Source organism: Lissotriton vulgaris, chromosome 8 (assembly GCF_964263255.1).
Source record: "Lissotriton vulgaris chromosome 8, aLisVul1.2, whole genome shotgun sequence".
Lineage (NCBI taxonomy): Eukaryota > Metazoa > Chordata > Amphibia > Caudata > Salamandridae > Lissotriton > Lissotriton vulgaris.
Window position 1 is genome coordinate 208,399,002 of NC_141696.1, and position 12,874 is coordinate 208,411,875.

General features: G+C 40.9%; 1 protein-coding gene across 1 annotated transcript in view; it reads left to right on the forward strand.

Moving 5' to 3' along the window:
- The window catches only part of LOC147696883 (cyclic nucleotide-binding domain-containing protein 2-like), a 636,311-nt gene that overhangs the window by 539,539 nt on the left and 83,898 nt on the right, over nucleotides 1–12,874 (forward strand). Inside the window, exon 12 of the mRNA XM_086933251.1 lies at nucleotides 18–70. Coding sequence (XP_086789377.1) covers nucleotides 18–70 — 53 coding nt within the window. The remainder of the gene's footprint in view (nucleotides 1–17; nucleotides 71–12,874) is intronic.

The following is a 12,874-nucleotide window of genomic DNA, read 5'->3' on the forward strand; positions in this document are numbered from 1 at the left end:
AATTATATTAATTGCAGCACGGTTACATCAACAACCATTTGTTGAAGAGGAGCCTGAACCAAAGAATAAGGTACAGTATGCTACATATATTCCTATATTGTTTGCAAGGTTCTTTTTAACAGATCCTTACATTATTATCCTGACAGTATGGAAAATCACTTGGAATCATGTTATTATTTGCAACTCACACCAATATTAAAGAGAAAAATACAAATAATGAACAGCAAACATGCAGGAGGAGATATTGATATCCATTTTCAAACAAGATGACATTGAGGCCTAACTAAGGCCTAGTTAGCATAAGTCAGTAAAACACACTTTAACAAGACATAGCAAATGGTTTTCAATTGCAATAGCATCATGTCAGTGTATACATACAAGCTCAAAGGTAAATTCTCATTGCGCTATTAATAATGCACACAATATAAAATGCACAACACTAACAAACTTCCTCCTCTGATTATTCTATTATCACTAAAACACCACTTTAATCTAAGAGTTAGAATAACTTGCTTTTTGGAACTCAATTCCTTCAACAGCTTCAGTTTATTATACTCTCCATATCTAGCATACTCCATCTCAGTTTTGTCTCACTTTCTCTAAGATTATACTCTTTTACCTTTACACCCACAATTTAGAAATATCAGCTCACAAAAATTGAACAAGAGAAACAGGACAAATTCACAAATCAACACAATAATTACAGGAAGTTTATATTGTTCTAAACATATCACCTCCCAAACTATCAATCTATTCACAAACTTTACAAAACCCCTTTACTGCCTCACTACCCCAGGAACCTACTGCTTCACACAAACGTTTCTCTTCCAAGTCTTGGACTTCACAAGTAATATTAGTGATATTACGGACATAAGCATTAATGACCTTACTGTTATAGGGAAAGAAGGTGCAGCACTCTCTTACCTTCAAAATACTGCCTTCCTTTGCAAGAAGGATATCTAGCACTAAGCAGTTTTGTACTATCGTTAGGCACATAGCAATTAACTCAGTATTAATCTGAGTTAGTGCTCCAGCAGTGTTACCTCTAATGCTATTTGCCAAACACCCCGTTTCAATCTCTTCAAGCTAACAGCATCATTCATCCTATTCACATGATAGACTCTAGAAATACTGAAGCCAAATAGCACCAACCCACCCAATTATGAGGTAGGTTGAAGTAATCAGTCTTACCAAACACATAATAAATAAGTCTCAGCATTGGTTCTTCACCAAAAAGAAAATCACCACTAACAATATAACTTGTTTTTCCCCACACTCCCACCCACAAATTCTATTGCCTTATCTCCTCTAGGTTCATGACACGCCATACACAGTTTACCCTTTCTCTCATATTCCATTTTCAATCTTGGAAATTTAAAAACCTAAATTATTTCTCAGCATTATATGTTCTCTGTGTTTTTCTTCTCATCTTTCCAATTTCTCAAAATGTTTTTGTTCCTTTCATTATATTTTTAAAAAAATTCACACTCTTTTTTACTCAAGATACACACATACTCACTGTTAGTCTGTATAGTTTCAATGTTAATTTGTTCAGTTGCATTCAACTATTTAGTACAGGTTCCCTTATTCCCCACATTTTCAAAAAGAGGAAGATTTTACAGTACAAAGTTGAGATCCAGTCAAAAAATGAAATCCAACAGGTTTGTCAATAGAAATTTCTGCTTATTAAATCTACCAACGAAAACATTACAAGATAAACCATATGAGACAAGTATTGATATGTTACGCCTTCCCCTGAAAAAGGAGGAAGAAAAGTGCACACCATGCAATTTTATTCTAATAATAACAGCATACATTTATTAATGAATATTATCATTGACTCTACCCAAATATAAGACTCAACCATATTACATACCATACTCTGGAGACATATCCTAACTGAGAAATAACATAAGGTGACCAACTAAGACTATCAGTATCATTACTAATGAGCCCATGCTATCACTTTTTACATCATCTGCTGCATGCCATTTCTAATGAGATCAACACAAAATTCCGGATTCAAAATTTAGAGTTCAGACATGTTATTTTCAAGTTTTTCTCTTTTTTCGAAATATTAATTGAAACAAAATATTCAAGTTCAAAGTCAGCTCTCTTTTTTTAGTTCATAATCTCAGGACCTTACTTCTTCATCTGGAATTCTTGCACAGTGAAACCTTGTGACGATCGTCACCAAACTGATTCAGAAAAGCAATTGCATCCTCTTTTGTCTTTAATGCCACAAGCAGGTCAGCAATATATTGTACTAGGAGTGAAGTACAGGGCAACTGTAGATTTTCAGAATCTTTTCTTAAGATCTAAGTATAAATTGAAAGACTTTAAGTATACTCCTGTGGAGTTCGACACCCAGCAAGGGCTTTATTCTGGAACTGAAATGAATAAAGACATTTAATTATAGAGAGGAACTCAATTACTGTATATCATTGTGCAGCTGCAGAAATTTGGAACACTATTACAGCAGGATTTTGTACAACCAGACAACAAGGAATAGCCATTCTATATTGTCCAGTGGCACCAAATCCTGTTGTAATATTGTTCCAAATTCCTGAAGATGCAGAATGATATACAGCCATTGATCTAGCATTTGTTCTTTGAAATGCTTCATTCCTTTCTCTGCTTCTTTTGAAAGTCTTTATTGCCTAATCCTAGGCAAAACTTCATTGGGTTTGACGTTAATCCTGACAGGCTTTGTACTGTTTTATAAATCCTATCTCTTTACCTGTGAAATTATTTACATCTTCTTTGACTGTCTGTCATAAATCCAGAGGCAGGTCATCATTTGTACGAACTGGGAACAACTGAACTCTTGAATCCTGCAATCTGATTTTTTACACCGAGCTTTCATTTTGAGTTTTGGTTGCAAAGCCATTCGGTGTACAATAACTTGTGCAGTTCATCTTGCTAAGCAAGTTTCTGACTAATAGATAAACAGTGCTTAAATCACATAATATGAACTGTGAATGTTCTCCATCAATGCTATTTCAATTGGGACATCTACTGTAACCATGTTAACAATCTGTTTATTGCTGATGTCTAAAACGCGGTCTTCTCCTCCCAAGAGGAGTGAATTTGGAACCTCCACATTACAAATCATAAAGCGGGGTGTGCCAGTGTCTATTAAATGATACAGGGTGCCCATTCCCCTCACCATCTATATATGGCTTACTCTGGTCTACCTCTAGGAATTCACCAAGTATACAATTTTCCTCCTTCCTCTAGCACTGTGTTTGTGAATTAGTCTCTGATGGAAACTAAGGAAAACCATTATTCAGAATCAATTTATTCTGTGGGTACCCTGAACTGTAAGGCATTCTGGGCCATATTACCAAGCAATAGCGCTAATTATCGCGATTGCTTGGTTAGCGAGAAAAATGTATCGCCGAGCTTCGAGGATTTTTATCACTTAGGAGCCTTGCTATTATCAAGGTTTATCTCCTAAGCGATAAAAATCGGCCGAAATGCATGAATATCGCTGTAAATTCAGCGATATTCATGCATTACCGAGCAAATGCTCTTAGCCATGTTATCCACCTACCATTGGATAACATGGCTAAGAACAGCTCAGGGCAGGCGTTAACTTTTGGAGATAATCGCGCTTAGCGCGATTATTTCCAAAAGTTGGTAATAGGAGATAGAGATGTTAGCGACTGTTTCCAGTCGCTAACATCTTGGCACGCCCACTTTGCATGTCATTAGCGATAATTATCGCTGACATGCAAAGTGGGCACCTAAATGGCCGCTATCTCCTACTAGCTGTCGCTAACTGGTGTTAGCGACAGCTAGGTAATAGGGCGATAAAATTATCGCCGCTTTAGCGGGAAAAATTCCCGCTAAAGCGGCGATAAGGCCCTTGTTAATATGCCCCTCTATTTCTCATTATTTGCTGCATTGCTGGAGTTACTGTCATATTCATATGGAACTGCCCTTTGATTTGCATCTTCTGCACAAGAGCTGTTGGGATCAGGTTCACAAACTGTGCCACCATCTGATTTGTGCTTTGTTGCATCTGGGGAATAAACTCATTTTGGATTCTGCCTACACTTGGGATTCCGGTGCCCCATTTTGTCACAGAAATCACAAGCAGTTCTTGTCCTTGGCAACCAAAAATTGTATTCACTCCAGAATTTTTCACGACTTCCCTTCCATCACCTTGCATCTGTACATCTCATTTCTCATTCTTACACCTTTTATGGGATGCACTCCATTCATTCTAGTATTATCAGGTGGCACAAAATCCAAATCAGAACGCATCATCTAATATTTACCACTTTTCTGAATCTGTTTTATCTTTACAATTATCAGCTCCCTATTACTTCCAGTCACTACAATACTTGGCATCTTTCAAGATCTCATTGATTTCTTAAGTCAGGCAACACAAGCCACTGCTGAATGTGTGAATTAAGCTCGGGATGCAAAACCAAAACGAAAGCTGATATGAAACCACTAATACCTTCTTTCTCAGGCTCTTCAACTCCATTGTGTTTTCGATAAATCTGTATAAGCCTCTCATAGTAGGCAAGTACTGACTCTTTTGGATCTTTATTGACTTTGGGATCTATGCCCAGTTCACTTCCTTCTCTGGCACCTTCTTTTTCAAATGATCTATCACTGCTCTATATTTGTCTGCAACTATTTCAGATGGAGCATTATTAGATGCAACTTCAGCTGGCCCTTAAATTGGCCTAGCATTAGCAGCCTTACACTCAGTCCATAGATCACTGGAAACAATAATTTCAACAAACGTTTTCAGATCAGTCCAAAGCATTTTTTAAATCATCACTAATCTATGAAACTCCTAGTACCATTTATTAGGTTCCTCTTGCTATTTTGGAAAACATACATATCTCCACTAGTCCAAGTTACATTCATATAATTCCTCCATGTACTTCTCTCAGAGGATGTTATGACATTGTCTCTGGTTGTGAAATGCTGACAGTCACCTTTGCTTTCTTTTCTGTCTCTGTATCTTTCCTTTTGGTAGTAACTTTCATTTTCCGCTTTTCTCTGTACTTCTTCAAATCTCACCAGGTCTTAATTTCTCACCAAACCCAATTCTTAAATTTACTCTTCATGTACAACAATGTCATTATTTATCTATACATTGCTCTTTTAGCTAATGTAATATGGCTAATGTCCTCATTCAGCTAAGTGTCAATTTATTCCCCGTGAATTCTTCAAGCTTATCATCTGCTTCATTAGCACAACTTGCGGATTCTCTGATCAAACATCTCATTAAATCCATGTTATAAGACATCAGATTATTTAAATCAGCTTTCACTTGTAAATTTACTCCAAATTCAGGGCCAGTTTACTAACATATCTCATTAAGGATGCACCACTTTTGTGGCGCAGCCACAGCGCACAATGTTAGTATTAGTTGCAAAGCAATCAATCAATCAATCAATCAATCAGTCATTTGTTAAGCGCACTACATACCCGCGAGGGTCTCAAGGCGCTGTGGGGAGGTGGGGGCCACTACTGTTTGAACAGTCAGGTCTTTAGTATCTTCCTGAAGGTTAACAGGTCTTTGGTCTGTCGTAGGCTCAGTGGGAGGGTGTTCCATGTCTTGGCGGCGAGGTGGGAGAAGGATCTCCCAACGGCGGTTTTTCTTCGGATGCGCGGGACGGTGGCGAGTGAGAGGTCAGCAGAGCGTAGCTGGCGGTTGGGGGTGTAGAAGGAGAGCTGTCTGTTGAGGTAGGCTGGGCCGGTCTTGTGGAGGGCCTTGTGTGCGTGGATAAGGAGCTTGAAGGATATCCTCTTGTTGACGGGGAGCCAGTGCAGGTTTCTCAGGTGGGGGGCTGCTGTGGCCGTGTCGTGGTACATCGAGGATCAATCGTGCTGAGGCGTTTTGAATGCGTTGTGTAGTCGATTGATGAGCTTGGTCAGGGCTAATGCGTAGAGGGCGTTTCCATAGTCGAGTCTGCTGCTGACAAGGGCCTGGGTGACTCTCTTTCTTGTATCTGTCGGGATCCATCTGTAGATCTTGCGGAGCATGCGGAGGGTGTAGAAGCAGGAGGAGGAGACGGCATTCACTTGCTTGGTCATTGAGAGTGTTGAGTCTAGGATGATTTGCAGGTTGCGGGCATGGTAGGTGGGGGTCGGGGCTGCCCCCAGTGCCGTTGGCCACCAGGAGTTGTCCCAGGCTGAAGGGTTGGAGCCGAGGATGAGGACCTCCGTCTTGTCCGAGTTCAGCTTCAGACGGCTGATCTTCATTTAGGCGGTGAATGCCTTCATTCCTTCATGGAGGTTGGCTTTGGTGGTGATGGGGTTCTTGGTGAGGGAGAGGATCAGTTGAGTGTCATCGGCGTAGGAGATTATGTTGAGGTAGTGCTTTCGGGCGACGTGTGCAAGCGGGCCATTTAAATGTTGAACAATTTCGGGCTAAGGGAGGATCTTTGGGGTACGCCCCAGATGATCTCGAAGGCTTCGGAATGGAACCGGGGGAGGCGGACACTCTGGGTTTTGCCGTAGAGGAAGGAGGTGGTCCCTTCCAGAGCCTTGTCTCGGATCACTGCGGCGTGGAGGCGTGTGCGTAGTGTGCGGTGGCAGACGGTGTCGAAGGTGGCGGAGAGGTCTAAGCGGATGAGTTCTGTAGTCTCCCCATTGTCTAGCAGGGTCCTGATGTCGTCGGTGGCAGCAATGAGGGCGGTCTTGGTGCTGTGGTTGCTGCGGAACCCTGACTGGGAAGGGTCCAGGATTCTGTTCTCTTCGAGGTATCGGGTTAGCTGTCTGTTAACGATTTACTCGATGACCTTGGTCAGGAAGGGGAGCAGAGAGATGGGTCTGAAGTTCTTGAGGTCTCTTGGGTCTGCCTTGGGTTTTTTGAGTAGGGCGTTGATCTTGGCTTGTTTCCAGCTCTCTGAGAAGGTCGCGATCTCAAGGGAGAGATTGATGATGTTGCGTAGGTGGGGTGCGATGGAGCTGCTTGCTTTGTTGAAGACATGGTGCGGGAACGGGTCTGACGGAGAGGTGGAGTGGATTGTGCTCATGGTCTTGATGGTGTCATCGACGCTCACGCTGGTCCAGGCTAGCAAGGGAACGTGGTCGATGGTGTGCGAATGGTCTGTTGTGTTGCTGTCTGTTGGGGCTGTCTGGGTGTTGAAGCTGTTGTCGGTGTCTGCTATCTTGCAGTGGAAGAAGGTGGTGAGGGAGTCGCACAGGGCTTGCGACGACGGGATGTCGTTGGTGTTGGAGCTGGGATTGGAGAGTTCCTTCACGATGTTGAAGAGATCCTTGCTGTCATGTGCGTTGTTGTCGAAGCAGTCTTTGAAGGAGGTCTTCTTGGCAGCCCTGATGAGGTGGTGGTGGTTGCGGACAAGGGGCAATTTGCACCACCTTTGTAAGGAAATGTAACACAACACAGTTGCTTGAGCAGCATTGTTTACATTTCATTTGTGAGGAATTTCATTGGTGGAGCATGGCCATTCACCCGCATCCAACCACGGATTTCACACAACGCCAGATTTAGAAAGGCTTGTAAACCTGGGATTGTATGAAATCTCATTTTTTCTCCTTGTCCTTTCCTCTTTCTTTGTATGCTGTATCCTGCAGCACACATAGAAGGAGGAAAATGCCTCAAAATAATGTTTTTGCGCAGTAAGCTATTGCCTGAAGTGCACCAGCACTATGAGAGAGCAGAAGGTTGCCATATATTAGATATAGTGCATTTGTACACTCTCCCTTTCACTCAATGCAGCACAGCAAGTTGCCTTGATGCACTGCATTGCATGGAAGATTAGTAAATCTGGCTCTCAATCTGTAAAAGGTCAAAGTTAAATTCCCTCTCTTTAGGAGGCACTGCAGGAATGGTAGCAGACACGCCATCTGAAACTGGAGAGATAAAGTAGTGTTTCTGCTAGTGCTTGGCAAATGTATCGATTTATTCTCGGGCAGAACACTTGCTGATGAATCCACTACTACAACTGCTGTCAATCCCTGTGCCTGTACACTTGTACACTCTACTGCTGCACCCATCTGAGCTACTGTGGAGACCTGATCCTGTCTGTGCATATCATCTGTGTATGGAGGAGGTCTTGATTTAATAAGATCATATAAAAAGTGATTCTCCTCATCCGAATCCTATACTTGACTCTGCTTCTCACTGTCTCTCTCATTAACTTTGCTTTTGTCTTTTGTTTCTTTAATTATGACATGGAAAGCTCTCACTCCTTCTACCACATTCTCTCTCCAGTATGTCTCCTTTGTATCCCATTCTATGTGTCTTTTTGGTCCCATTGATGCCAATGGCTCAAATTATGTAGGTCAAGGTAATGGCTTTGTCCATTCATTGTCTGCCCTAAGAAATCAAGTTTTCTACTGATAAAAGTACTCTCTAAAGAAATTGCACGACCTTATCAAAAAAAGTGTATTCATGGCAATCATGTCTCTAGGTATAGGCATAGAGCACAATATTCATCAACATTTCATTTGAAGGTGAACATTCTTCAGGTTTGTTTTGTCCCTCAATAGCATGTAAACTAGGGGCTTTAGTATTTTTCAACACAGCAGCACCCACTATGCTCACTCGAAATAATGCAACACCTGCACAAAACAAATAATCAAACAATTATCAGGCATGGCATGGCATGGCTATGCTACAGGTCAACCAATCACAATATGACTTTGACAGCAAACGAGACTTACAACAGCGTAACTCTGTGTCAACGTCTCACCAATCATAGCACTACTCCTTGGTAGAATAACCAATCTCTGTGCATTTTCCCCATGAACAGTTACACAACCTTTTTCAATGAACGTTTATAATAATCAATTCAAATCTTGTCTTCTTAACCTAAATAGAAAAGAAATTAGTTAGTTAGAATTAATTGAATCTTGCAAACAATATAATTGAGACTAATACTGCTACATTACCTGTCAAAACTCGATTCACACTAAAGCAGACTCCCGTCCAGTGGCAATCCACCTCTGGCTAATGTACTTTTTCCTGTGTACCAATGAGCAAATAACACCAACCTAACTAGACATGCGAATCCCGGGAAAATAAACTCATTACTTTGGAAAAGTCCCTGTATGTGTCAATGTGGCACTACATTTTCTGCAGGCAAGTTCAACAAGATTTTCTAGAGATTTTGGATTGCAACAAACCTGATTACCAAGTGAACTAAAAATAAACTAAAGCTTCTTTGACACAAATCATAAACAAGACAAAGAGGAGAGGACTTGGCCTAACAGCTAGGGCGGTTGATCTCAAATCTGGAGACCTGGGTTTGAGTCTGGGCAAGGAGGCGCACCATCCTTCGATTCTCGGGAAATCACTTAATCTCCCTGTGCCTAACAAAAATAATTTTATTTAATGAATGTGTCCTCATATAACGCAACTGGAGCTTGTGTAAAGCGCTCTGATACCCGATACCTTCGGGTCAAGTTCACGCTATATACAACTCCATAAAAAAGAAAAAAAATCAATACCACAGTAAACAAACCACCAGTTGAACCAAGAGTCAAAAATACATAGCCATAAATCTCACAAACAGCAGAATAATCAATCACACAACACTTCAACATGAAGTAGTGTGGCTCACTGGTTAGAGGCTGCAGACCCGAGAGCAGAGGACGGCCCGGGACCAGGGTTCGATTCCCGGTGCGGCAGGTTTCTGGACCAGGGTCAGCGGACTCGATAATTCTCTTGCCTCGGTGCCCACTCTGATCAGCGTTCACACTCGGCAACTCTGGGCATTAGCTTGCCTCATCTTCACTAACGGCCCCACCAGACCGCCGGGGATGCCTGGTCTCACCCTGGAGATACCCATTAAGGGACCATCTCTCAGGGAAGCCAGGAAGGGTTTCGCAGCGGTCGAAGCGCCTTGGGACCCTCCGGGTAAGTAGTGCGCTATATAAATGCCTATACATTTACATTTACATTTACATCAGAACACTCAAAATCAAGATTTATGTTACCCTATTTATACATACACTCTTATTTGCTCAGGAACAGAACTGCAAGTCAAGAAGTAAGCAAATAATACATCAGGAAATCCACAAAGATAAATCCGCAAAAACAAGCAGGGCAAAAATTAAATTCTTAAAGCAGAAAGGTAGTGTTCTTTACCTTGCAACCATCCTCTGCTACCAAAACATTGTGGTTGCAGGGAACCTCTAAACTGTACACCCCAAAGTATTACCTCAGCAGCACGCTCACAGGTGGATGAATCAGAGATGGTTTTAAACCTCAATTTCCTGAGGCAATGTGTCCCTGAGATAAGGCACCTTATAGCATATCAAAAGAACAGATTCAATAAATGAGTGCTAGGACAGGAATAGAAATGTAAATGATTTCTTTCAGAAATTCGAAGTATGTGGTAGATGGAGTGGAAATGCAAATGCATGGTGCTGTTCCAGTAAGGTCTTGAGCAAATTGAGCAATAAAGAAAAAGGAGCAAAATCCAAAACAAATTAAAGTCTCAAATGAACAGCAAAATCAATAAGAAATTGGACAACAACCCTAGTAGCTTCGAAGAAGTGTTCTAGCTCACCTCTGAATTTCAGGGTTTCTATAACATTTTCTTGTATAGGAAATCATGAGTGTTCTGCAAACAGATCATGGTATGAGCTAAAGAATTATACTTCTAGCAAATCATAGCTCCATTTTTAATAAACATTATATTGCCTTACCATGTAAGCACTGTCCCTCTACATTAATATTTATTATGCCCTCTCTATGCTAAGTCATCTTGAGAAGGCAGGACAAACAAATTACAAGAACTAGCGTAAGGGCCTTGCAAAATGCAACATTACTGTGTATTTGTTCGAATGTTTTCTTGGAAACCAGCAAGAACAATGTCAATGAAAATAAACAAACATGACTCTGTTTGGTGACATTGTGCAGAAATAATGAACAGTGAACATGTAGGAGAAATTATCCATTTTTAAACAGGATGGCATGGAGGCCTAGTTAACATAACCCCAAAAATACACTTTAACAAGACATTAAAAAGTTGTTTCAAATTCAATACAATCTGACAGTGTAAACATGTGAATTTGAAGGTAAATAGAAGTTTTAATTGTTAGTAATAATGTACAAAAACATAAAATGCACAAAAGTGATATCACCATTGTCTCACACTCCTTGCAATCACAATCACACTCCTCTGGCAGGCAAAGACGTCCACGGACAGCAGAGACCTTAATCATGCTCAAGCTCACATCAGTCACTCATGTAAACCAAAACACACACTCCTTGTACTCTCAGTAACCCTCACACCCCTAACACCCACACTGTCAAGCACTCAGTTCTCTTTGTTCTCTGTGTGATATATTAATACCAGGCTAGTATCATCATTAGTGGAGGCTATGTGGTTACAGGTGAATGGTTGGTGAGAATGATAGGCTAGTGGAGATTACATAATTTTAGATCACAGGAACAGGGGTTTAAATAGGAGAGGTTGTGAGCTAGGAAATGGGGTATCAGCCAATACCAGAAGTACATTGAGAAGGAATGAAGCATGGCAGGCATGAGGCTAAGAGGAGACTATACTCAGAAATCGAATGTATGCAGGGGATGGAAGGTAGGACGAGGGTCACTCTGAAGTAGCAATACATGGCAAGGTCAATTGTTCATCCAGGATGTTAGGAATACAATGAAAGAAGGCTTTCTGAGACAGCAAGCAATCTGAAAATATTAGCTGTAGGGACAAAAACATATATACATAGTGCTCCATATCTGGAACACCAGTTTAAACGTGTGATTCCAAGTGTACATATCATTTAAACATTAGGAGACCTAGCCTGCTGTGTGCAAAGCACAGGACAGCCCTTTTAAGCATAGTCTACACTATCCCAACCTTGGTACATCATCTGTATGCTGCATAAGGGGAGTTGACACAGAAGAAGAAAGGTCACATTTAAACATCTCTCCTCACTATTCTGCAAATTAAATGTTTTTCCCTCACTCACTAAAAATTAGTCATTTGTCACTGGCTGATAGTGAATCGCCAATGCACAATGTATTTTTTGCCCTGTTTGGTCACCTAACCCCATCCAAGTGTACGTTGTGTTTGTGCATATTGCTATTTTAGTATATGTAGTGATGAATTAGCAAAGCAGAGTGATAAAGGCATGTGGGTTGGATTTTAAATGTCTGGCACTAGGGTGGTGCAACAGGTGCAGCTGCACTTGTGCTGATGTCCTGGAGCGCTCTGTGTTTAAAAATAACCTGGATTTAAAAAAGCACCTGCTGCAGAGGTCCTTATGTGTCCAGCAGAATAAGAAATGAGGGTTATTGGTTGGCTGGGGCACAAGCCCTGGTCAAGCAGCACCCACAATCCTTATCAGAATGAGGCACAAGTCAACCGTAAATTAACCTTTGCTCAACCCTTTGGTAGATTGTTACAGAGCAGTCAGGCTTAATTCAGAGTCAATGTGTAAAGTATTTGTGCAACACTTAAAACAGTAATAAAGTGAAAACACCACACAAAAAAAAACATACTAGGTTAGAAAAATAGAACTTTCTCTATTTAATAAAATAAGCACAACATGTTAAAATCCAATCAGTAGAACATGTTGAGCGCAGATTAATTTGTGGTTTGCTTGTGCCTTACCCTGACAAGCATTGTGGTTGCTGCTTGACCGGGACTCACACCCCAGTCAACTAACAACTCAATTTCATACAGAGTTAGTTTGGGTAAAAGTACTTTCTTATTGGTAAAGCTAACAATTGTGGTACATTTCATCCAGACATTATGCTACTCCAGACTAATCACTCCTAATATATACTGCCAACTAGAATCAGTGACATGTGACTTCCCCACCTTGTAATCCTGATTTTAAGTAATAATACCTAAATTTAGAATAAAAATCACAAAACAGCATAAAGTGCATAGTGCTTTGTTTACTT